The following is a 22,068-nucleotide window of genomic DNA, read 5'->3' on the forward strand; positions in this document are numbered from 1 at the left end:
GGCCAGCAAGCGGGGGAAGAAGAAAGCTCCCACTTACTTGGACGACGCTATCCTGTTCCCGTCCTCGTCCCACTCAATCTTCTTGCCCGTCCGCAGACTCTCCTGCAGCGCCGAGGCAATGTCCATGCCCTTGACGGCGACGTCCAGCTGGTAGGGCAGCTCCTTCCCGTCCAGCACGGCGTCGGCGAAGACGCGCAGCTCGGTGACGAAGGCCTTTTCGTAGCGCTCGTAGAAGTCGGGCATGACGTCGTTGCCGATGCCATTGCCGTCAGCCTGCACGATCAGGTCGCGGTGGGGGTGCAGGTTGATCTTCAGGGCGCCGTCGGTGCCGATGATCTCGGTGGGGTTGTCGAAGCCGTGGTGCATGATGCGGCTGAAGAAGTAGTACGAGATGGGCGGCACCTTCCCCTCGGGCGCGTACCACTCGACGCAGCCCGTCGCGTTGTCGACGTCGCCGATCTGCGCCAGCTTGTGGTGGCGCGACACGTTCCCGATGGCGTGGCACGACTTGGGGCGCAGGCCGTCGCCCAGGAACGCAAACGTCAGGTCGATGTCGTGCACGGCCGTGTCGATGAAGATGCCCGGGTTGGCCATGATGTAGCGGTCGTAGAACTCGCTGTCGTCGTACTTGTCGCGCGTCTCGCTGCGCACGACGACGGGCTGCCCGATGCGCCCGCTCCGCACCGCCGCCGCCGCCCGCAGGTACGAGTCGTCGAAGCGCCGCGAGAAGGCCGTCATGACCTTCTGGTGCGCGTGCGCGGCTCCGCCCGCCAGCGCCACGATGGCTTGCGACTCGGCGACGTTCATGGACAGCGGCTTCTCGCACAGCACGTGCAGCCCGCGCTTGATGCACGCCGCCACCTGCTCGTAGTGCAGTTTTGTCGTCGACGCGATGATGACGGCTTCCAGTCCGGGCTCTGCGATCATCTCGTCGAAGCTGGGGTAGACGGCGACGCCGTACGGGATCAGGTGCTCGTCGGCCCATTCCAGGTCGGCTGCCGCGGGCGAGCACGCGCAGAGCAGCTTGGTGCGGTGCACGGCGTGCAGCGCGTTGAGGGCGTGTTGCCGCCCGATGCGCCCGATGCCGACGACGCCGATGGCGAGGCGGCGCGGTTCGGGTCTTTTGCTGGATGGCATCTTTGTGGTGGGTGTGTTTTATCCAGATTGGGAAGGTGGTGCTTTGGATGAGAGCTCGGTAGTGGCGGTGATGGAGCAGGCAAGCTGGATGTTGGAGAGTGCGGAGGAGATGGAATTGAGGGCGGATGTGGGTTTGGGGAAATTCAATATAGCGGATGGGACGCCGCTGATTGATATAGCTGGGGTAGTCAGTGCCCGTCGTTGGACGTCGGCGAAGAGACGGCCCATGGGCCATGTTGAAATGTGGGGTTGTGTTGCCATCGCGAATGACGTGGCCGGTCGCGTCGGGGAATGATTGCGATCCTTGTGGCCACTAGTGCATGGGGTAAACATGCCCCGACTTTCCAGTGCGTTCCGCGGTACGACGTCGAAGACGGCATTCCCTTCTCTTTGGGGACTGCGTACCGCCATGACGGGCCGAGTGTCGCCTGTCCCGTTGTATAAGACACAGCATCAGGCAGATCGAGAGTTCCAACTGATTCCGCGCGACGCCTCGCTCACGCTGCAGTGCTGTGGTTGATGCTGCTGTGAGATGATGCAGCGCAGCAACCAAGGCCAACACGAGATCAATGGAGTTGCAAAGTAACGGCGGCGGGGCGGAAGCGGCAGCGGAAATACGGCGCGCGGGGCAAACCGACTCCTCTCCGCCCTCTCACAACACCACACGCCTGCACCATCCGCTCCCGGCCTATCACGAGTCGCAATCATCAGCACGACCTGATGAGCGGGGCGCAGGGCTCGGGCGACGCGCCTGTGTCCTGCAGCACCAGCCAGCCTCGGCCGCGTCGTCGCCCTCCACCCCGCCTGCGCACCAAAACCGGCTGCCTCACCTGCCGCAAGAGGCGGAAGAAGTGCGATGAACGCCAGCCACTCTGCCAGACTTGCGAACGCCTGGAACTCGACTGCAGCTGGGAAGACGCCGACCACCAGCTTGTCGACCGCCGGTTTAGCTCCCACGTCGTTGCACGTCAATCCCCAAATTCACTCGCTCCCCCTCCCAAGCAGCTATCCGGCCTCTCACCCTTCGCCTCTACCCATGACCAATCGCTGTTCTCATTCTTCAAAACCAAAATCCTTCCCTCGTTGATGCGCAAACATGTCCATCCCGCCTACTTCGACCAGACTCCGCTGTATTCCATTGCCTACTCCTGCCCTTGGCTCATGAATGCACTCCTGGCTTTGTCCAGCCACCACCTGTCATGGCTGCAGTCCAAAAACGGCGATCCCGCCGTGCCCTACTACGCCAAAGCCGTGCGAGACTTGCGGAAGAACATGAGCTCAATGTCGCCTGACGACGACTCGCTCCTGTCAACAATCACCTTCCTCGGTCTCTACGAGGAACTACGCTCCGACAACTTCAGCCACCACATGCTTCACTTCAACACGTCCTCGCAGATCTTGAAGGCGCGCATGGGCGAGTTGAAACAGCGGCGAGACGCCAACTCCATCTTCCTCAGAATCCATGCCGAGTCCGCCATGTACCATCTCTCCACCCGCGCTCTATTCGCCGAATCTCTCCCCACCGAGCGCGACTGGGCTCAGCTGCAACAGTACCTCTCCACGAGTCCGTCCCCAGGTGCCGCCGAGTGGACCGAGTCACCTCTACTGGGCTCCATCCCCCACCTGTTCACCCTCATCCTCGAGACCACTCGCCTGAGCCGCTCCGTACCGCTCAACGACGCCCTCATGGCTCAAGCCGCAGGCTACCTGTCCGAAATCCGCGAGGCCAATCTCCGCCTGGCCTCGTTCCTCTCGCGCATCGCGGCCTCACACGACGACGAGCCCGATCCGACCCTGGAGCTCGAAGTCCACTGCATCCCGGCGCTGTACCTCCTCGCCCTGGAGATGCTCCTCCTCAAGATCACGCGTCCCCAAACCACCCGCGCCGACACCCCCGACATCCAGAAGCGCGCCGACGCGGCCCACGCCCTGTTCCACACCCCGCCCTTCCGCCCCGTCCTCCTCGACGAGACGCGCTGCTTCGGTCCCGATCCGACCTTCCCCTTCACCGAGAGCAACTGCTGGCCGCTGCTGGTCATCGGCTGCGCGACGACTCGCGCGGAACACATCAAGGCGTTGAAGGCCGTCTTCCTCAACCTCTGGCGCGTGCGCTACAGCGGTTTCGTGAGGAGGGCGATTCGCGTCGTCGACGCCGCGTGGGAGGCGAATCGCGCGTGTGGGGATGCTCCGTTTTCCGACACTGCCGACCTGGCTCCCCCGTCGCCATCTTCGCACCCCCCGGTGGATGATGGCCTGGACGTCCTCCTGCTTCACGCCCGCCGGGGATGGGGGCGCTGGGCGTGTTTTGGCGGGCAGTTGCGGAGAGGCGTCGAGCTGCCGTCGTCCGGGTCCCGCGACGCTTTTGCCGTCATGCGGGAATGGCGGCGGCAGCTGGAAGCCCGGCCGGAACGTCGCGCATCTTGATGCATGGCCGGAACGTCGCGCATCTTGATGCATGGCCGGGAGGTTGGTTGGTTGGTTGGTTGGTTGGTTGTGCTGCGGGCCGGGCCGGGCCCGGCCCCCCACGCATCGCCGGCGCGTTTTTGCTGTACGTTGACCGCCACGTACGGCTGAGGCGATGAGAGAGCCCCCCCGCTGTGCTGTGCTGCTCGCCGAGGTGGTGGGAGACCGGGATGCGCATGGCGGCGACGACTCGGTGATGGCCCGGTTCGTGGGCGGTGGGGACGCAATGCCGCTTTTGGCGAGGGCGGCGACGGCGACGAGGTCGGTCGTGCTGGGCTGGGCTGGTCGTCTTCGTCGCGCTGCCTGGCTGCGAGCGTTGACGCGGTCTTCTTCTTTGGAGGCGGAGGAGATGCCGCGTCACGCCACGCCACGCCACGCCACGCCTCGCCGCCGGGATGGGCGGACTGGCGTTGCTCACGCTTCGTGGCGGCTTTGAGCTGCCATGGCTGTTGCTGTTGCTGTTGTTGCGCGCGGGTGGTCGTCGGGTCTGAGGCTCGCGTCGTTGATTCCGCCATGGCCGAGGAGAAGGTGTCTCGCGTCTAGGTCAAGCCCTCTGCATCTGGATTCCGAGGGTTGCGAGGTTGGAGGTTACATACTCCCGCATTTTCTTCCCTGCCGATCGCAAACAGTCATGGTATCTTATGGGGAGGCACCGGCGCAAAAGTGCGTGATTGGTCGGTTATTCTGCTTCAGCTTTCCTCATCGGGCAAGGCGCCCACGTCGCTCTGTCGTCGTCGTTCGTCGCCGGTTTGCGCATCTGGGATACTTACTGGGAAGGCGGAGCTGCTGTGAAGCGGCTTAGAGGCGTGCGGAAACGATGCGCGATGGGGACGCTATTTTCCTACCGCATTTGAGAGCTGCGTTGTGCATGGCGTGTGCCAGATGGGGTTCAGTTGACGTTGGCATTCAAAGTTTCCTAGCGTGACTTAGCGTACTAAGTTAAATAGGGTGGTGCAATAGATATACCACCCTATTTAACTTATTAGTATAGCTATCTAGATATAGTAAGAGTCTTTAGCTAACCCGTAAAATTTTCTAAGGCTATAATTAGGTGTATTAATTCTTAGTACCAGCTAGCATAGCATACGCCCTATAGTAGAGGTTATATTATCGCACCCTATCCGCCGCCAACTATCCCTTAAACCACCCCTGGTTCAACTCTTGCGAAATCGCTCTAATGTGGTACTTCGAGATGGGAATTTATGTCCCTCCCTGTCAGATACGATTGCGTCATTCGTACTTCCTATCCCAACGCAGCCGAGCCGTCCCCTCCAACTCTTTCCGATCACTGAACGCAATCCGCCCCACTTCTCGCTCAGGCTTAACATCCTGAATCTTCACCCAAAGGTCCTTAAGGAGCCTGGCGCGTTCCGATCCCGAGAGCGAGCTCCCTCCATCAGGCACGCCTGTGACAAAGGCCGAGTCCCTCGTCAGGGACGAAACGCCGCCAAACAGGTCTGGGGCTCTGGTCAGAACGGTCATGACGACCGTGACGATGGCGCAAATGGCAAGGAAGGTCGTGCCCGCGAGGTAGAGGGCGAACCAGCCGAATTTGACCTCGTACCGCGGGGGAGTGAATTCCGTCCACGTGCCGGACGTGTTTCCGTATTGGTTTGCGTAGTTCCAAGGCACATGGTACAAGCCGACACCGTCGGCGCCGAGGAAGTTGCTGGTGTTCAGGGAGGCGTGGTAGAATGTGTTGACGATCAGAGCGAGGCGAGCCTGGAAAACGTCCATGGAGATGTTGCCGAAGTCGTGGATATCCATGGTGCCGTCGCTGAAAGACGTTGGGGGGTCTTGCAAGTACGATTCGAGACCTGACGGCGTGACGCGATGGGCCGACTGGATGGTGTCTGGGATATACGAAAGGTAGTTTCCGGTGAAGGAGCGTTGGATATTCAATGAACTCCAATTGGAATGCGGCATACCTGGCGCTTCTCGAATTCTGGATGCGGCGCAGCGCAAAGCTCCACCGGCTGAGGCGCGAATGCATTCGATTTCAGTCTCCACGTACGTGGCAGAGACCTCGCAGTGTGTCATTCTGATTTCAGAGTATGATCCTGTCGTGGTGCCGCCTCGGGTGCCGAACACCAGAGTGGCCTTCTCGACGTCATTCGAGGGCATGCTAAATGGGATAGGCTCAGAGTGATTCTTCTGGGTTAAAATATCGAGGAATATATTGGCGTTGTCGCCACTCAATGGATTCTCGTAGAGAATAGAGCTGTTGGTCCGTTTATGCATGCTAAGCCGGCCTGGGTTGGTTTGGAGCCATTGTGTTCCGTTGAACCAGGGTGAACACTACTCAGAACCATTAACTCACACGTTTGCATGGACCCCCAAAGACTTCTGGAGACTTACCGATAAGGTTTGATAGACAGTTTGTAGAGATAGGCTGATATTGCCAACAGAGGATTGCGGTACTCCGCGGAGCGTGTGTCCGATCAGAGACGAGTATGGGGCTATGTCAGTTGGAGACACCTCAAGCCAATTTCCTCTATCATCATCACGGTAGCCGGGAATCAGGTGGAGAAATGGGATGCGAACATTCCCCCAAGGGTCGGCCTGTGCAGACTGGGCAGCCTGCTCTTCCCCTCCCAATCTGTTGACTGCAGAATCGAAGCCTGGACTAGTGCCTTTCGAAAACAAGACTGTAGCATCAAGAGAAGAAATGGCCGCATCAACTGCCCGGTGTAACCTGCCCTTGGCCCAAGTGGCGCCAGAGGATCCTATGAATGGTGAAGCCGCCATGTTAACAAAGAGGCTAGCGGATGGATAATATTTCAGGGGATGCTCTTGGGTTCGTTTGTGAACTTCGGGCTCCATGGATCGAAGTACTGCTTGTCCGCCGGCAGGGCTTAGGCTCCAAATAGCGAGAAGGATAGCCGTCCAGATACCGATAATACGATGGCTGAAACACCCACGGAAGGTGCTGACGAGGGTTTGACTGGTTGTGAGGACTTCGAGGGTCTACTTGGTTGTGAGCTCGATTTTGATATTTACGTAGGAGGAGGATAACGCCTACCCCAAGCTTTGTTCCTCTTTCGGCATGATATAACGTAATGACTTTGAGCATGGAGCCCACTACCGCGGCGAATAAGATGGGCCACAATGTTGAAGCAATTTTCATCGCTTGTATCACCCTATCGCCAGCATCGTGTTGAGGTTTCGCAGGTTGCCCGTTCAACCTGAGGATGAAGATGCCTAAGGCTATGGCCATCGTTATCTTTGTAAGTCGTGAGAACATTCAGGTCGAGCATACCATAGAAGCCCAAGGGGATTAACAGCAGAAGAACATTCGGTAGCAGACGCATTGCAGTAGACGGTGAAGCCTCTTTGAGAGATTTTGGTGATGTTGGCCACTTGACACCATGCTCATTCTGGGGCTTTGAATGTGAATCTGCCAGCCGCTCACTCGTTAGCCTGATTATGTGTGATTGGTCCTGACATACCATTTGGCCCTGCGAGGAACGGCTCTTCAAGTGAGCTGTAAGACACGGATTGCATCTCATTGGCACGTGACTTCCTTGGATGATACATGATAGTCGAAATGTATGACTCTACATCCGCCTGCGAGTCAGCAAGGAGTAATCTGGCGAGGAAGCCGGAAGTTGTCGCAAGTCTGAGGGGAATAACAAGAAGCCTGACCAGAACCGGTCGATATAAGGTCAACGGCACGGCTAAGAATGGGCTCACGCGCTTACTGCGTATGGTATGGCTGAAATCCCATGTATATTTTTAGCTCCACTTGTGCGACGTGACTAAAATCGGAGGGCGGGGCCGGAAGCGGTCTTGGACGCTCACGAAAAGTTAAGAAGCTGCAATTTATTTCTTGTATACGTGCAACTGCGGGTAATCACGTACAGAGACCTTACTGTGTGTTTTACGGGTACCTTCTCTGCCGCTGCCCATACTTCGGCCTGCAAAGCCAACTTATCAAACAGGCGGCTCAATGCCAGCTATGTGCTGGCTTGGTTCCTACTATTTTAGCAGTGACATGGTCTCGTTTATCCCGATGGTCAGGCTGTGGTTGTGTATCCCGCGAGAACAGTAACGCTGTCCCAGCCCATGCCGCAGTCTGCAGAAAGGCACAACTTTTCAGCTCATTCTATTATTATATTCAATAGATCTGGGCCATCGCGGCTTTAGACGTGATCAAAAAAATCCGGTTTTCACTACGGGGAAGGCTATGGATCCTGTTCCGCAAGGGGTGTTCTCCTCTAGCCCCGCCGCCAACCACATTACACGGATACCTCCCTTGCTTTTCCTTAGCTCTAGGCCTCCGGTAACAACTCCACCAAGTGATCACACTGGGTGATTGAAGTCCATGCCAACTAATAATAGCAACATGAACAAGATTTAGTGGCTTAACCGAGCCTGTACTGAGATAGTTCTTAACGATGGTGCTTTACTCGGTCCCCGTAAGTGATGGCTCTAACTAGAAATCACGATTCCACTGGTCAGTGTGCTCCGCTAAGGTTTGCCAGGAAGTAGAACAATCCTTAAGGAACTAGAGGTTCCTTCCGTGACAGGCAACAGCTGGGGTACAAGGCTGATCAAGGTCGTTCCTTGGTTTTCGTGTAACCAAGGCGTACTTTCCCAGAACCCCGCATCGTATCGCTGTCTTTAGCCCGATTAATCCAGATGTGATTTACAGCATCCGATTCTTGCGGCTCGCACAGGCGACCCGGATGACAAAGCGGCGTTGACGCTGCCTGCCGTGCGCGGCAATCTCGAAATCCGCTCTCAGATACCGGCGCAGCCTTGATGTTCTTCCATGCATGCGCCCCAAGCTGGAAATGGCTTTCTGATCGAGAGCTCTCCACCCGCGGTCTCGCCATGCCCGGACGAAATGGCGTGGCATCGATGGGTTGCCAGGTGCCAGTATCGAGTGGCACCGATCTTCGGCCAAGTGCAAAATTTTCGCCAAAGGTCAAGGTTGCTGAGTGGCTGACACCCAACACGGTGATTCGTGAAGTTTCTTCCACTGGTATAATCTGACAGGCCAGCCTTGTTGCGTGCTAACAAGCCACGTTATCTGTGAATCAGCCTTGCTGCCTATGAATAAGCCTCGTCCCTAGCGAATAAGCCTGATCAAACCACTAGAGAGGCACCACGTGGTCTCCCTCTGGCGCCGCTGTGAGAGATAAACACGTCATTGGTGGGAGAAGTGAAGTCGAGAATCCTACAAGGCGTCATTATCGTGGAGAGAGGCCACTGTAGTTGTTAATCTGTTTGCGACTGGCCAATTCTTCGCAAGGCAAAGGACTGTTTCCAAAATGTATCGGTTGCATTGGCTCAAGAAGCGTCTCTCTAGGGCTGGTATTCTCCCAGCGGCCCCATATAAATATTATCATGATCGATTGATTTCGAGAGACACATGTCCATCACAATGGATACTTAATTCTCATCCTTTCCATACAGGACTTTGAAAGAGCATGAAATCAGACTGATCACTATCGAGCCTGATGCATTTCAATCCTCCATCAAGCTTGTCGTTTCCCACGTTGAGCTACGCGCAAGCGAAAGTGTCGATGGCATCTCCGCACATCTTCATGGAGATGCCAATGGTCAAAGCAACGCAGCATCTTTGGGCGGCCCGTTCGACTTCGAAGCCTTATCATATTGCTGGGGCTCTCAACCACCGACCGTACCAATCTCCTTGAATGGAATCTCCTTCAGGGTCTCACCCAGCCTGGAGTCAATCTTGCGCTACGTCCGCAATCCCGATGCACAAAGATCAATATGGGTCGACGCGATATGCATCAATCAGAGGAATGACGAAGAGAAGATGTCTCAAATACCTAAAATGCATGAGATATACTCTCAAGCACGGAGGGTCATCGTCTGGTTGGGAGACCCTACCAGTGAAACTGACCTGGCGATGCAGTACATCCGCAATGTCCACGCACCAGTCGAGAAGGGCAAGGAAGACCAAATTTCCGACGTGGTTGCGCTCAAGAACTGGCCGTTACGCTTTCTCTCAACTGCTCCACTGAGCCTCACGGATATCGCATCGTTAGTCGCATTCTACAAGTTCTTGAGACAGCCTTGGTGGTACCGCGCCTGGATTGTACAAGAGATGGGTCTAGCACGCGCACTGAATATGCAGTGCGGCAAAGAAATCGTCACCTTCTCCCAGGTGAAAGCCGCTCTGCAAATAACCAGGAGAATCCACCCAGCATTCATCCTCTACACCGACGTTGTGAAAAGATCGATTGCGGAGGATCCAAGCCTGGAGGCCGACTGGCCGAGCGACGCGATCAACAACGCGCTGAACCTAGAGTACTGTCGACGCATGATCCTCGAAAGGGACGCGCGAACCGCCAGCAACGGGCACCCATCAGCGGAACAAGTGTCTTGGTCTTTCTGGTCCACCCGGGCACGCCTGTGCAAGATGCCACACGACCGCGCATTCTCACTTCTGGGCATCGCCGGCAAGGACTTCCGCAAGTCGTTCGCCTCCAGATACGAAGACGCTCCGGAAGAGCATTACCGCAACACCGTTTGAGGCTTCGTGGATGCGACGAATTCCTTCGATCTGATGCTGCACTCGCAGCACAGCATCTGGCTGCCTCGCTCTTCGTCGTGGGCGCCCGACTGGGGCCGACCAGAGCGCGCGGGCGTGTTCCACCTCAATCGACAGACACTCGAATCGCCGCTCCCCCTCCACAAAGGCGACGTATCCATCCCGCCGGGATCCGACAAGCTGTTTGTCCGGGGGCGAGTCCTCGGGCACGTTTCCCTCACAAAGCTCGAGGTCGGCCGTGTCATCGCCGCAGATGCACATGCCGATGCGGACACGATGCCGGTGACGGCATCGGCGGGCGAAGGCGCGTCGGCGTCCCCGCGGCGACGATGGTGGCTCTTCCGGGCCGAGTTCGAAAACGGCCAGTTGTTCCACGACGCGCTTGCTCGGCTGCCTGCGTCGGACCCGCTTTGGACGAGGCATCTCGAGTTGTTCCTGATCGTGTTCGCTGATGTTTTTCGCGCAAAGGCATTGGTGGTGCTGCCTGAGCGATGGCGGAACCGAGCGGGACCACTGCCGGAAGAGGAGCGTTTCCAAGAGCTGGAGCAGTTTTGGGATTTGCTGGAGTATCTCCTCATCGGACGAACGATATGCGAGATGGATGATGGTCGCTTGGTCGTTGCACCGGACTTCTCGGAGGCTGGCGATGTGGTGGCACTGCTTGCTGGCTGCTCAAATGCAGTAGTGCTAAGAAGTCGTGAGAATGACAAGGCTTTTAGTTTTCTTGGGGACGCTTGGGTAATAGGTGTTAGCCGGGTAGGAGATAGTAAGAGTTTAGTAGACTTCGAGATTCGCTGAGGGCTACAACGCCACTATCCGCGTATGATAAAGGACGGCGGTGTCGAGGACATACCGTTGTATTGCTTCATAGATGATAAATGGTATTGCTTATTTAAGCATAAGTCGTGACATATTGAAAAGACTATCCTTCGTGCTCTGTCCTCGTCAAAGGCGTGCTCAGGTAAAACGTCGGGCATCCTGCCCCAGAAGAGAATTTTTGGGGTATTACAAAGAGAAAAAAAAATGATGTGTGGGGTATCGCCATATATCCTCCTGTCCTTCCATCACCATCACCATCCGCATCTGCCTCCCCCTCCTCCATCTCCCATCTACCAATGCAACGGCGTCTCATCCGACGCGCCATCATGCTTCGAAAAGTCATTCGTCGACGACGCACTACTACTCCTCCCCCCATGCCCCTGCCCGCCCATCTTCCCCGGGTCGGGGTTCGCGCTCTCCACCTCGACCGTAAACTCCCTCTTCTGCGTGATATGTCCGAGGTCCTGGAGAGCGTGGTCGGTCCCCGACTTCATCGGGTTGTCGACGTGGTCCTTGGCGCCGGGGACCCCGAACTCGCGGCGGTCGCGCACCAGGCTGGAGTGGTGCCCGTTGCCCGCTTCCTCGCTGCCGCCGCTGATGTCGTGCACGGCTTCCTGCGCGATGCGCCGGATCAGGTTCGCCATGGATAGCTCGATCTTGAGCTTGACGATGTAGGCGACCGGGTGGAATTGGATGAAGACGGCGCCGTTTTTGAGGAACATGGTGCCGATGATGAGGAACTGGGGGGAGGGGGAACGTCAGCTAAGAGGGTGGGGGATGGGTGGTGGTGGTGGTGGTGGGCGGCTTACGTCCATGCCGACGGAGATCAGGGCGATGCGCGTGTTGAAGGCGGCGAGGCGGTTGTATTTTTGGAGGCCGTTGGCTACGAGCCGCTTCTTGACTTGGGCGATGAAGAACCAGTTGAGGACGGCGTCGTTGGCGCCGATTAGGACTTTGGTGATCTGGGGTGCGGGTTAGTTGCTGTGCGGTGGGAGATGGCGTGGCTGGCGGTACCTTGTCCCAGATGTTGTTAATTTGAACGAAAGTATCGTTGATGCCGAGGTGGGCGGGGATGAAGATGCAGAAGACGGAGATGTTGATGCAGGTGGTGAAGCAGATTGTCGTGATGCGGATCTTCCTGAGCAGTTTCTTGTCGGTCGTGATGATGGCGATGCGGTTAATGATGATCTGGAGGATGAACTGGATCTCAACGACCCAAAGAATGACTGGACGAGGGTCAGCGAAGACGATGGCCTGGCGGAAGGCGAGCCATTGCTTACCGATTGAGAAGAAGGCGCCAAAGGCCGACTCGATGTAGCCGAGCAGGAACAGCCAGGCAATGATGCCCATGGCGGCATTGACGACCAGTTCGGACCACACCATCCACACGAACAGGTTGCGCAGCGGATCGCGCATCGAGCTCGTGACTTTCCATGCGTCCCATGCCGTCAGGTAGCCGAAGCCGATGGTGAAGCCTGCCGCCACACAGGCGATTTTGATGTCCGTCTGCGAAGCCTCAGACATGGTTGCGGGTGGTGTGCAAAAGATGGGGCGCCGTGCATGCAAGGCGGAGGGGTTGGCAAAGTTAAAAAGAGCGAAGTGGACCTTGGCCAGAAGCACAACCCAGACGCCGGGCAGGGGTTTTTGAGAAAAGCAGAGGGTCCATGATGGAGAAGTGACCCGGACAGTGTTCGGGGATGTTGTGGGCCTGGGCCGAGACAGAGAGGGTCTGGGTACGGTCTTACTATCGCCTCGAGGCGGGCGGATATCCCGGCGCTCGGACACGTTCACGACCTGGCAGACGGTTGTGCTTCCTGTTCGGGCCCGACGTTCGCCTTGAGGCTCGGCCCTGGAGATCAAGCTGGGCGTGGTTCCGCGATTCAGAGCCACCTTTGTCAAGCTATGCGCGGTGATTGGCTGGAAGAGAAGCCGGAAAATTCGGCAGGGCTAATTTGGGGCCATTACGCGCACCCACTAGTACTCTAACGACGGCCCGACCAGAGCCAACGCCTACGGGGGCAAATCATGTAGGATTCTCACGCGTTCAGGAATGGCATCATCCGTTTCCTGTATATTAGTGGTCATAATCCCGACTGCAAAAACCTCCGACTGGCAAATCCGAAACCCAGTGACGGCGGCTACTGCGACATTACCCACCTACATTGAACTGCCGATACCTTATGCAAGATTGCGATAAGCTCGCCTCTCGCCTCGTGATCATGAGATCAACTACCCCACCCCGTGTATCAATGATTTTCAGATCGACACGAAGCGTCCGGGGATGCGTCCGGAAATATGCACGTCGGGAATATTGAAATGACCAACAACAACTGCCAGTCTGTGCAGCCTGAGGTGACGAACTCTGATCGGGCCGAGTGCTGCGGCCCGCCTTCCAGCTGAGAGTCCGCGCACTGCTTATTCCCATTTCCGGCTTGCCCCCAGCCCGGTAACGGCGACAGCATCTCGATCCATGCTGCTCGACAGCTGGTGGCAACCAACCAGTTCAACCGACTCACCGAACCCCTTTTTCCTCGCTGGCTGTGGCCTCTCATTCAAGCTGTAACGAAATCTCGGAAGTGGAGCACGTTCATGCTGCCCTGCTGGGACTTGCCACGAACTGGCCCACTTGTTTCAGCATTGACGATCTGTGTATGATTCTTGGCTGCTCATACAAAACCTGTTCACCTGTTATACAGAGCCCGGCCGGCTTCTCTACCCCAGACCACGGAGCTGCAGCCGTTCATCCCCGCCGACTGCATCAGCTTTTCGAGGGTCTACGCCCGTTGTCCCACAAAGCCATGTCGCCTTGCTCTCCTTTTCGCGCTGATCCTCGCTTATAAGGTACGAGCACCGACGTTGAGATTCCACCGAGACTACCTATCTAGCCCCAATACATAGTACAACGAAGCGGCGGCCCAACAGTGCGACTTAACGGATCAGCAACGAACTAAGAAAGTCTATTCATACTTCGGTTTCCCGGCTATGTATGCTGTGGACGAAAGGAAATCGATCGAACTGCAGCGCCCACGCGCCGAAGGCACCCGGAGAGGGTGGACCTCCACTCGCCGTCCGCTTAACTTTACCCGATGCTGATCAAACGCATGCTCTGCCATTCTGTTAGCCGATCGAGGCCCACTTCTAAGCTTTCGTGCCGAGCTCAAGTGGTCTCCCTCTGCCCGAGCTTTGACACGAACATCCTCGACGCGAGCGTCCACGTGCATCAATCACTGAAGACTATTGAACCATAGCTTACGCGTCTCGGCGGGCTAAAACAACATTGCAAAGGTCTATGGAAGCAGACGTCGACACCCTCGGTGAAGTATCCGAGGCGAATCAAGGAAATCATACATGATAGTCCTCTAAAAGGTCGATCAGATCTGCAACCCTGAAGGACTAGTGACGACAGCTCAGTCAATGGTTGGAATTGGGACATCACTGACGAAGCACGGTATCATCAGCTGACATGTATTGTTTTTGGAACTACAGTTGGTGAAGCCGTCGAGTACTTGGAAAAGTTGGCTATTCGCTCGATGGAGGAAAATCACGCGACATCTATCCCTGTAATCTTCGCACGCAACGGTGACTTGCTGGTCAAAGCTTCGGGGAAGTGGGAGGGCGGACATGCCTCCTCGAATGTCGATTTCGGCGATCTGGTCTGGTCTTCTCGGTTTTTTTAATGGTTCTGACCAAATATGCAAATTATTGGATGTCCGCCGCGAACCTCTTCACACCGGCCGGCTCTTCTACCGAGAAAATATCCCGAGCATGCTGTTAGAAAGCTGTGGAGGTTTTAAGAAATTTGGACTTCTCGGTGTAGACAGGTCAGTGTTCTTTAAGCTGAGGTAGGAAGTATGAGTGACGCAGTTATATCTTGTAAAGAAATCAAGACGAATGTAACTGCCAAGTGAATGCGCCCACCCTCTGCAGTTTGGTGCATGAAATGATGGTCTTTTACCGGCTAGGTGTCTCTTGGCGCTGCAACTGCTTTGCCATTTCTCTGTCTCGGGCCTTATTCTTCCTTGTTTCTCGAGATCAGACCCCCGCAAAGGTCCGAGGGGGCACCTTCAGCCGCGGATGCTCGGGATCATGCAGGTCGAGCACAGCCAACCTTTCCCCGTGCCGAGTCACGGGGACGTTGTCCGCACATCCCTCCCACGTTTCAAGCCCGGCTTCTTCGTGCGCCAGTCGTTGCAGCTGCAGCGTCTCGTTGGTTATCCATTCGAGCCTCGCGTAGCTGTCCCAGTTGCGACGTCTCTGTAGCCAGCCAAGGAGAGGTTCCACCGTGTATGACAAGAAGATGACGAGACTTCCGAGTGCGAGAGTGAATGACAGACCGAAGACGGAGAAGTTGAAGTATTCGGCGTTGCGGATCTTCTACGTTAAAGATTAGTATATCGGGATCTGGTGCGAGGTTATACACGCACCTGGTTGTTGCAAAGGTGTTTCTCCTCTACGTTGCTTGGCCGCTTTAACCACGGTAGTAGATTCATATCCGAGATTCCTTTGGCAGCATCAGCTATGGTGCCTTGGGTGGCGATTAGTGATGTCCTGTGCCAATGCTCTACTTCTAATTGCCACTGGTTGTTAGGAAGAGGGCCGGAACGCCCGTTTTGGAACCTGTGTCTAGCCGTCAAAGCAGCGTCTCCAAGGATGCCAGGGATTACATCCAGAGTCACACTGTAAGCAGTGATGATGCCGCTGATCCACTGGAAGATCCTGTGGTGCTTCTCGTTTTGCCAAATTCCATCAGCCAACGCGGCCGATTCTTATGTCCCACCCATTGGCGCACACCGCACGTCCGAGGGTAGATTGGGGTTGCAATACTGCTCTGACACATAGCACGCTAGAACAGATACCGGCTCGTCCTGTGCGTAGTAATCCTTGGATGTTTGCTGGCCATAAGTGACGTTCGTCTTGATCGTGTTCAAATGAGCTGAGTACCACGGGTCATCGACTTTGTCGCTGTACGCAATCATGTTTGCTGAAAGAAAATACATATGCAAATCTGAATCCATCCTTCGGAGAACTGGAATTGGATCCAGGGTGGAGTAATCGAAATTCATGTATGATCCGTTCAAAACAAACGCGTGGATTCCACTTTGCATAGTGTCAGTGCCAAGCTCGAAGCATGTCAAATGGAAGACCAATCAGCTTACCGGATCGTGTAATCAGCGCGAGCGGTGATCACGTCCTGTCCAGGCTGCCATTTATCCCAATCCATTTCTGGATACTCATATGAGTAGGAATAGTGACCGTCTGCCGTTGGCCTGTTCCCCGTGCGTGATGCGCCGTAGTAATAGCGAGAATAGCTCTTGGTCGACCCCGGAAGTTGGTGTATTCTTCGATAGCCGTCAGTCTTTATCGGGGCGCAGCTTGATACGCGTCGAAACTGGATGCGCTCAATTGGTGGAGCGTTGATCCCGAAGTCGAAGTGGCTGTCCAAGTACCCGGTATCGAATACGATGTTATCGTGCTCGAGTTTGCAAATGCCTTTGCCAAAAGGACAGCTCGCATTGGTATCGGTCTTGGTCGGAATATGCGCTTTGATGAATGCACTGCAGGATCCCAGGTCTGAGACATCGGCGTAGCAATCATCGGCGTAGTTCTCGTACGAGGTAAGCATCTGTGAATAGAACGGCAGAAGGTACCGGACGGAATCCGTCATGTTAAGATAGTTCTCAGAGTCGAGAATACCGCATGTTGAACTTCGCACGAGCACTGCGTCGCCGAGGGCCGTCGATATCTTGGACGAGAGTGTGCCAGCTGTTGCAAAGCCCAGTACGCAGAACAAAATAAAGGCGATAAATGGTAGGACACGTCGACACCTTTGCCTAACCGATGATATTCGACGCCAGGCCCAAAAAATGCTGAGGAAGCTCCAGAGCCCACTTGTACCGTTAGCGGAATTTCGAAGAATGGCCTGGCGTTGATGATGAAGGGCGCCTTGGGCTGCCTCCGTAGAGCATAGTTGGTGAAAAGCGAAGCAAGAGATCCTCCAAAAACTTGTGCCAACGACGGAGACGAATAGGGCTAGGAATGCAACAAGTAGGGTTCCATCTCGTCGAGTCAGTGTGATTGTTGCTCCAAATATGGGTCCACTGCTCCAGTCCGTCCAAAATCCGGTGTAAATTTCGTAGTATCGCGTCCTCGTGCCTTGGTAGGGAGAATCCATTTGGGGGTCTAGTGGAAGACCCCTCACAGATTTGGAATGATGAGTAGAACTTCAGGAGCTCGAATGTCAGATTTAGTACCAAAGATGGAAACATATATACACAATAGCACATAGAATAATTATATCTAGATTCTGGACCCCACAGGGCGTACTTGCAATATTGCACGAGCTGATGACTGCGTTGCACAGTAAAAATCAAACATCGAGGCTTGCATTTATGTCAGCCAGGCGGGGGTCAAGCGCCGCGAGGCTTGAAGAGCTGAACACTCGATAAATGTGAACAAGGCTCGGCTGACGGCGTAAGCCGCCTTGAAATCCCTGACCAATTGAAAATCATGTTGTAGCGAACAGTACCGGATTCAATCATCTTAACCGTGCGGCATTTACCCCAGAGGTTATACCAGTCCGCGACAGTTTCCGGTGAAGCATCCTGTCAGCGGTCTCTAGCTATTTATAGCAGGTTTCAATCCAGGCGCATGATGGGAAGAAACAATCAAGAAATGCGAGTACGGAGTAATCGGTCGCCTTAGCGGAAATGTCTCGCCTTGCACGGCCAGATAGATCTACGCCTAGCGGCGAAGCCTTCCCCACGCAATCTGATACCAGACCAATCCAACCCAGAAAGTGGAAAAGCAACCAAAAGGCCTTTCTGGTACGTACTGCGGCTCCTACTTCGAAATGACTGCCTACGTAACAGTCATGGATCGCTTGCGGGGAATGAATTAATATAACGGACAACCCGGCCTCATGCCGCTCCAACGATGACGCCACCCGAAAGTTGCAGTCCGAATGGCAAACCTTTTGTCCACTTTTCCGTGAAGGAAGTACCTCTCCGTCTTGCAATCGTCTCATCAATATCCTTGAACATATCGTAACTAAAGAAGAGTTAGCTTGTTGATTATTAAAAAGCGGCAGGACTACACGTACGCATTCATCTCCTCGATGGTCAACTTGGCCTTCTCGTCCTCGACCTTGTAAGTGCCGGTGTTGGTGTTGCTTGAGAAACCTGATGTCGCTGTCAGTAGCAAACTCCGGCAATGTGATGGGGCTTGGGAAAACGCACCGATACGCTCGTTGATGTTGTAAGCAGCCTTTGCTGCAGCGGACTGCACCCGGGTTGCGCGGGGCAGGCGGACTTCGTCGTATATGGAGAGCATCTCAGCGACATCGCCAGAGAAATGGTTTTGGTCGAACAGAATGCCCAGGGCAGCCGCGTCCTCGATGGCCATGCACGCACCCTGGCTCTGGTGGGGCATCATCTGTGGGGCCGCCGTTAGTTTCTAACGCGCGGGCATGTGAGTCAATCAACGATGAACTTACGGGGTGTCCTGCATCTCCCAAAAGGCATACCGGACCCTTGGCGATGTACGGATACGGGTCACTGCCACTGTCAGCTACGAGTCCGGATCAGATGCCACAACGGCGAGCACTCACTGCATCCACAGCCGCCACGGCTGAATATCCACTCCAATAGCAAGATGAGCCTTGACCTGTTCATTCAGCTCCGGGTACGGTGCCAGCAGCTCCTCGACGGGGCGGTCCTCGACGCCCCAGGCCTGACCGGTGTAGTCGCCCTTGTCGCGGGGGAAGAAGCAGTAGTACGACAGCAGCTTGCCGCCGTTGCAGGGCGACAGCACGATCTTGTCCCACTTGCCCTCCTGGCCGCCCCAGTACTCCAGCGCCGCGTCCCGCGAGTAGTCGACGAGGCCGAGCCGCACCGCCTCCGAGGTCGCGACGTTGGCGTGCAGGCAGCTCGACTCGGCCGGCCGCTTCTCCGGCCGGATCCCGATGAGGCCGCGCACCGCGGACCCGATGCCGTCGGCCCCGACGATGAGGTCGTGCTGCGCCGTCTTGCCGTTGTCGAACGAGACCCGGCCCGCGCTCACGTCGATGTCCTTGCACTGTTGCTGCTTGTCAGACCAAAGCCCGGAAACGGGGACTGCAGATACACGCACCTTGTGATGGACGTGCAGCGTCGCCGGCTCGCCCTTGCCGACTCGCCCGACGGCCGCGTCCTTCAGCATGGCGTGCATGTACTGGCGGTGGAACATGTTGTAGACGTAGCCCCACCGCTTCTCGTAGTCGTCCAGGTCGTACACGCTGACCGGCTCGCCCGTCTTCCAGTCGCGGTTGATCAGTTTCTTCAGCACCACCGGATCGCCCTTGGCCACGTCGACCTCCCACTCGTGCAGCCAGCGCGTGCCGTTGGCGGCGCACGACACGGATGCCCCGACCTCGCCAGCGAAGTCGTTGCGCTCGTAGATGGAGACGCGGTGCCCGGCCCGCCTCAAAGCGATGGCGACGCTCATGCCGCCGATGCCGCCGCCGATGACGCCGACGTCTAGCTGCCGCCAGCCGCCGGTGGTGGGGAGCGAGCCCATGGCCGTAGATGACGTAATGGTTCTGGATGTGGTGCGGATGTGTTTCAAGAGTTGTGGTGGTCGGTCGTGTTGTGTCTTGTGTTTTTTTCCTTTGGATTATTTCCTCCCGAACGTCCAGGTCAAGGCCGGAATCAGCAGGGCGTCGGCATATAAGAAGACGGCTTGTATCTGCACGCGGTCTGTTATCGCTGCGTATAGTCCATGTCTATCGTCCTCCGTGCTGACCCGGTCCGAGCCGCTCCCGCCGGAGCTCCGTCCTCTTCCGCCCCAGCTCGCTTCCGCCTCCGTCTCCGCGTCCAGCCGTTTATCGAGACAAGCCCTCCGTTTTGATAGTGACCTTTGAGCATTTCCAATCTGCTATCTGCCTCTCAACACTCTGAAGGCTTCGAGTATTATGCGACGGTATCCATATGTGCGTGCGGGGACAGAAGGCCCGTCGATCTGGGCAGACGGAACCGGGCGGAACTTGCTCGGTTTATGAGGCCCGTTGTGTCACCGTGTCTTACGGTCGCTTTTACGCCGCAACACCTTTCCATCTGAAAAAGAAGAAAAAAGATGGACTCTGCAGGAACCAGCAGTGTTCGCCGAGTGCCATCTTCCCTTGGTCTTCCCATTCACCGACATTCCAAGGGCAAGGCGCAGTGCGAACATGTCTCTTTAGTGGGGTAGATGTTCTTCCCTTCTTACCAGCCCTCATCCGAAGGAACTTTGGCCCGTGACGGAGTGCGGGGAAGGGTCTAACGCGCAAAGCTTATTTTTGGTCTCACCCTCTTGGCATACGTATTTTCTATTCATAGCCTTATCCATTAATACCTTCCTCTGACATCACCTCCATCGTGGAGCACTGCTCCTTTGGCTTCATAAAAGGGGTCCCGGTTTGAATGTCCCCAGTAAAGTAAGCAGATGTCTGTCCTATACCAGGAATGAATACCTGATGATCGCAACGATTCCGTGGCCTGCAGGAACCTCTTATTCTGCCCTTAGTGGATATGGCCACACTTTTTGTAAGCTTGCTCTTCCAAAGTGTTGTTGGTCCACCCTTTTTGATTTCCGTCCGTGCAAGGCTGTCAGGATCACGAGTCATTCAAAACACGTCGCTGGCTCACCATTTCCACATGTTTAGGGACACGAGTCCAGACTTAACTGCAATCGCTTTAGCCTCTGCTGAAAACGAAGCAGCCTCTCCCTGATTGGATGCAAACCTCTGGCCTCTCGGTGATGGCTGCTGTCCCCAGAACCAAGGCCGATATTCCCCGAGAAACCAACAGGAACAATTTGCCCTGCAGAATCATGGCTCCACATCAGGCCCACCTCCATGCACCGAAACTTAAAGTCTTTACATTTCCGACCGCTCTCCGCTTTCTCCCCCTACAACGCTCTTCCCCCACATCCGATCCCCTGCCATGGGTTACCCCAATTTCCGGGTCGCCATCGTCGGCGGCAGCATCGCGGGGCTCACGCTGGCCCTCGCGCTGGAGAAGAGCGGCATCGACTTTGTGGTGCTGGAGGCCTACCCGGAGATCGCGCCGCAAGTCGGGGCGAGCATCGCCGTCCTGCCCAATGGTTTCCGCATCCTGGATCAGCTTGGCTGCTACGAGGACCTGCTCAAGCTGGTCAATTGCACCATTGACAACTTCATCATCCGAGACTCGGACGGTCGGGTTTTGATACACGTGAAGCATTTGGATCACCACCTGGTTCAACGGTTCGTCCTACTTGCTCTGAGCCCGCTCTTCAGTTGATCGGCTGACCTTTTCTGTAGCCATGGCTACCCGATGATCTTCTTTGAGCGGCGCATGGTCATCGAAGTGCTTTACCAGCACATCACTCAGAAAGAAAAGGTCCTTACGTCCAGGAAAGTAACCCAAGTCGAGGAGCGCGACGACGGCGTCACCATCACCACCGAGAACGGCGAACGCTTCACCGCAGACGTAGTCATCGGCGCCGACGGAATCCACAGCACCGTGGGGAAAGAGATATGGAAAATCAACAGCGAGCGCAACCCCAGCACAGCCAAGAAAGGCATGCACCATTGCATCCCCCGCGCGACCCAACCCTCCCTCTAACCACACCACGCTCCAGACGACCTCCCCGTGCAATACCGCTGCCTCTTCGGCATCTCGGAAAAAGTCCCCGGCATCGCCGAAGACACGCTCCACCACGTCACCAACACCGGCTCCTCCCTCTTCGCCGCCTCGGGCCCCAACGACCGCACGTACTGGTGCCTCTTCGTCAACACCGGCACCACCTACCACGGCAGCGACCTGCCCCCGTTCGACGCCCACGCCGAGGCCGCCACCGTCCTTGCGCACGCCGCCGACGCCGTCACCGAATCCGTCTCCTTCGACGCCCTGTACGCGCGCAAGCTGACGTCCGTCTGCACCCCCGTGCACGAGGGCGTCCTCGCGACGTGGCACTCGCGCCGCTGCATCGTCGTCGGCGACGCCGCGCACAAGGTCCGCCCTTCCTCCTCCCCCGCCCCGCCGCCGCTGACCGGGACCCGCCCGCACGCAGTTCAACCCCATCATCGGCCTCGGCGGCATGTCCGCCATCGAAACCGCCGCCGCGCT

At 56.3% G+C, this 22,068-nt stretch overlaps 5 protein-coding genes across 5 annotated transcripts; 1 reads left to right on the top strand and 4 right to left on the bottom strand.

Annotated features, from left to right (window-relative positions):
- Positions 1-33: 33 nt before the first annotated feature.
- SLS55_001366 (uncharacterized protein) lies at positions 34-1,137 on the bottom strand (the record flags this gene model as incomplete). The annotated part of the gene is made up of 1 exon (XM_066772860.1): positions 34-1,137. The coding sequence occupies one exon, from the start codon at positions 1,135-1,137 to the stop codon at positions 34-36; it is 1,104 nt and encodes a 367-aa protein (XP_066638139.1).
- A 3,693-nt stretch (positions 1,138-4,830) lies between these two features.
- On the bottom strand, positions 4,831-5,724 carry SLS55_001367 (uncharacterized protein; the record flags this gene model as incomplete). Its single annotated transcript, XM_066772861.1, has 1 exon — positions 4,831-5,724. The coding sequence occupies one exon, from the start codon at positions 5,722-5,724 to the stop codon at positions 4,831-4,833; it is 894 nt and encodes a 297-aa protein (XP_066638140.1).
- Positions 5,725-9,406: 3,682 nt separating this feature from the next.
- SLS55_001368 (uncharacterized protein) lies at positions 9,407-10,108 on the top strand (the record flags this gene model as incomplete). The annotated part of the gene is made up of 1 exon (XM_066772862.1): positions 9,407-10,108. The coding sequence occupies one exon, from the start codon at positions 9,407-9,409 to the stop codon at positions 10,106-10,108; it is 702 nt and encodes a 233-aa protein (XP_066638141.1).
- A 1,127-nt stretch (positions 10,109-11,235) lies between these two features.
- SLS55_001369 (uncharacterized protein) lies at positions 11,236-11,760 on the bottom strand (the record flags this gene model as incomplete). Its single annotated transcript, XM_066772863.1, has 2 exons — positions 11,236-11,685; positions 11,755-11,760. 2 exons carry the CDS (start codon positions 11,758-11,760, stop codon positions 11,236-11,238), a joined length of 456 nt encoding a protein of 151 aa, XP_066638142.1.
- A 6,787-nt stretch (positions 11,761-18,547) lies between these two features.
- Positions 18,548-19,426, bottom strand: SLS55_001370 (uncharacterized protein; the record flags this gene model as incomplete). The annotated part of the gene is made up of 2 exons (XM_066772864.1): positions 18,548-19,372; positions 19,421-19,426. 2 exons carry the CDS (start codon positions 19,424-19,426, stop codon positions 18,548-18,550), a joined length of 831 nt encoding a protein of 276 aa, XP_066638143.1.
- Positions 19,427-22,068: the final 2,642 nt, after the last annotated feature.

Source organism: Diplodia seriata (genome assembly GCF_021436955.1).
Source record: "Diplodia seriata strain FDS-637 chromosome Unknown scaffold_1, whole genome shotgun sequence".
Lineage (NCBI taxonomy): Eukaryota > Fungi > Ascomycota > Dothideomycetes > Botryosphaeriales > Botryosphaeriaceae > Diplodia > Diplodia seriata.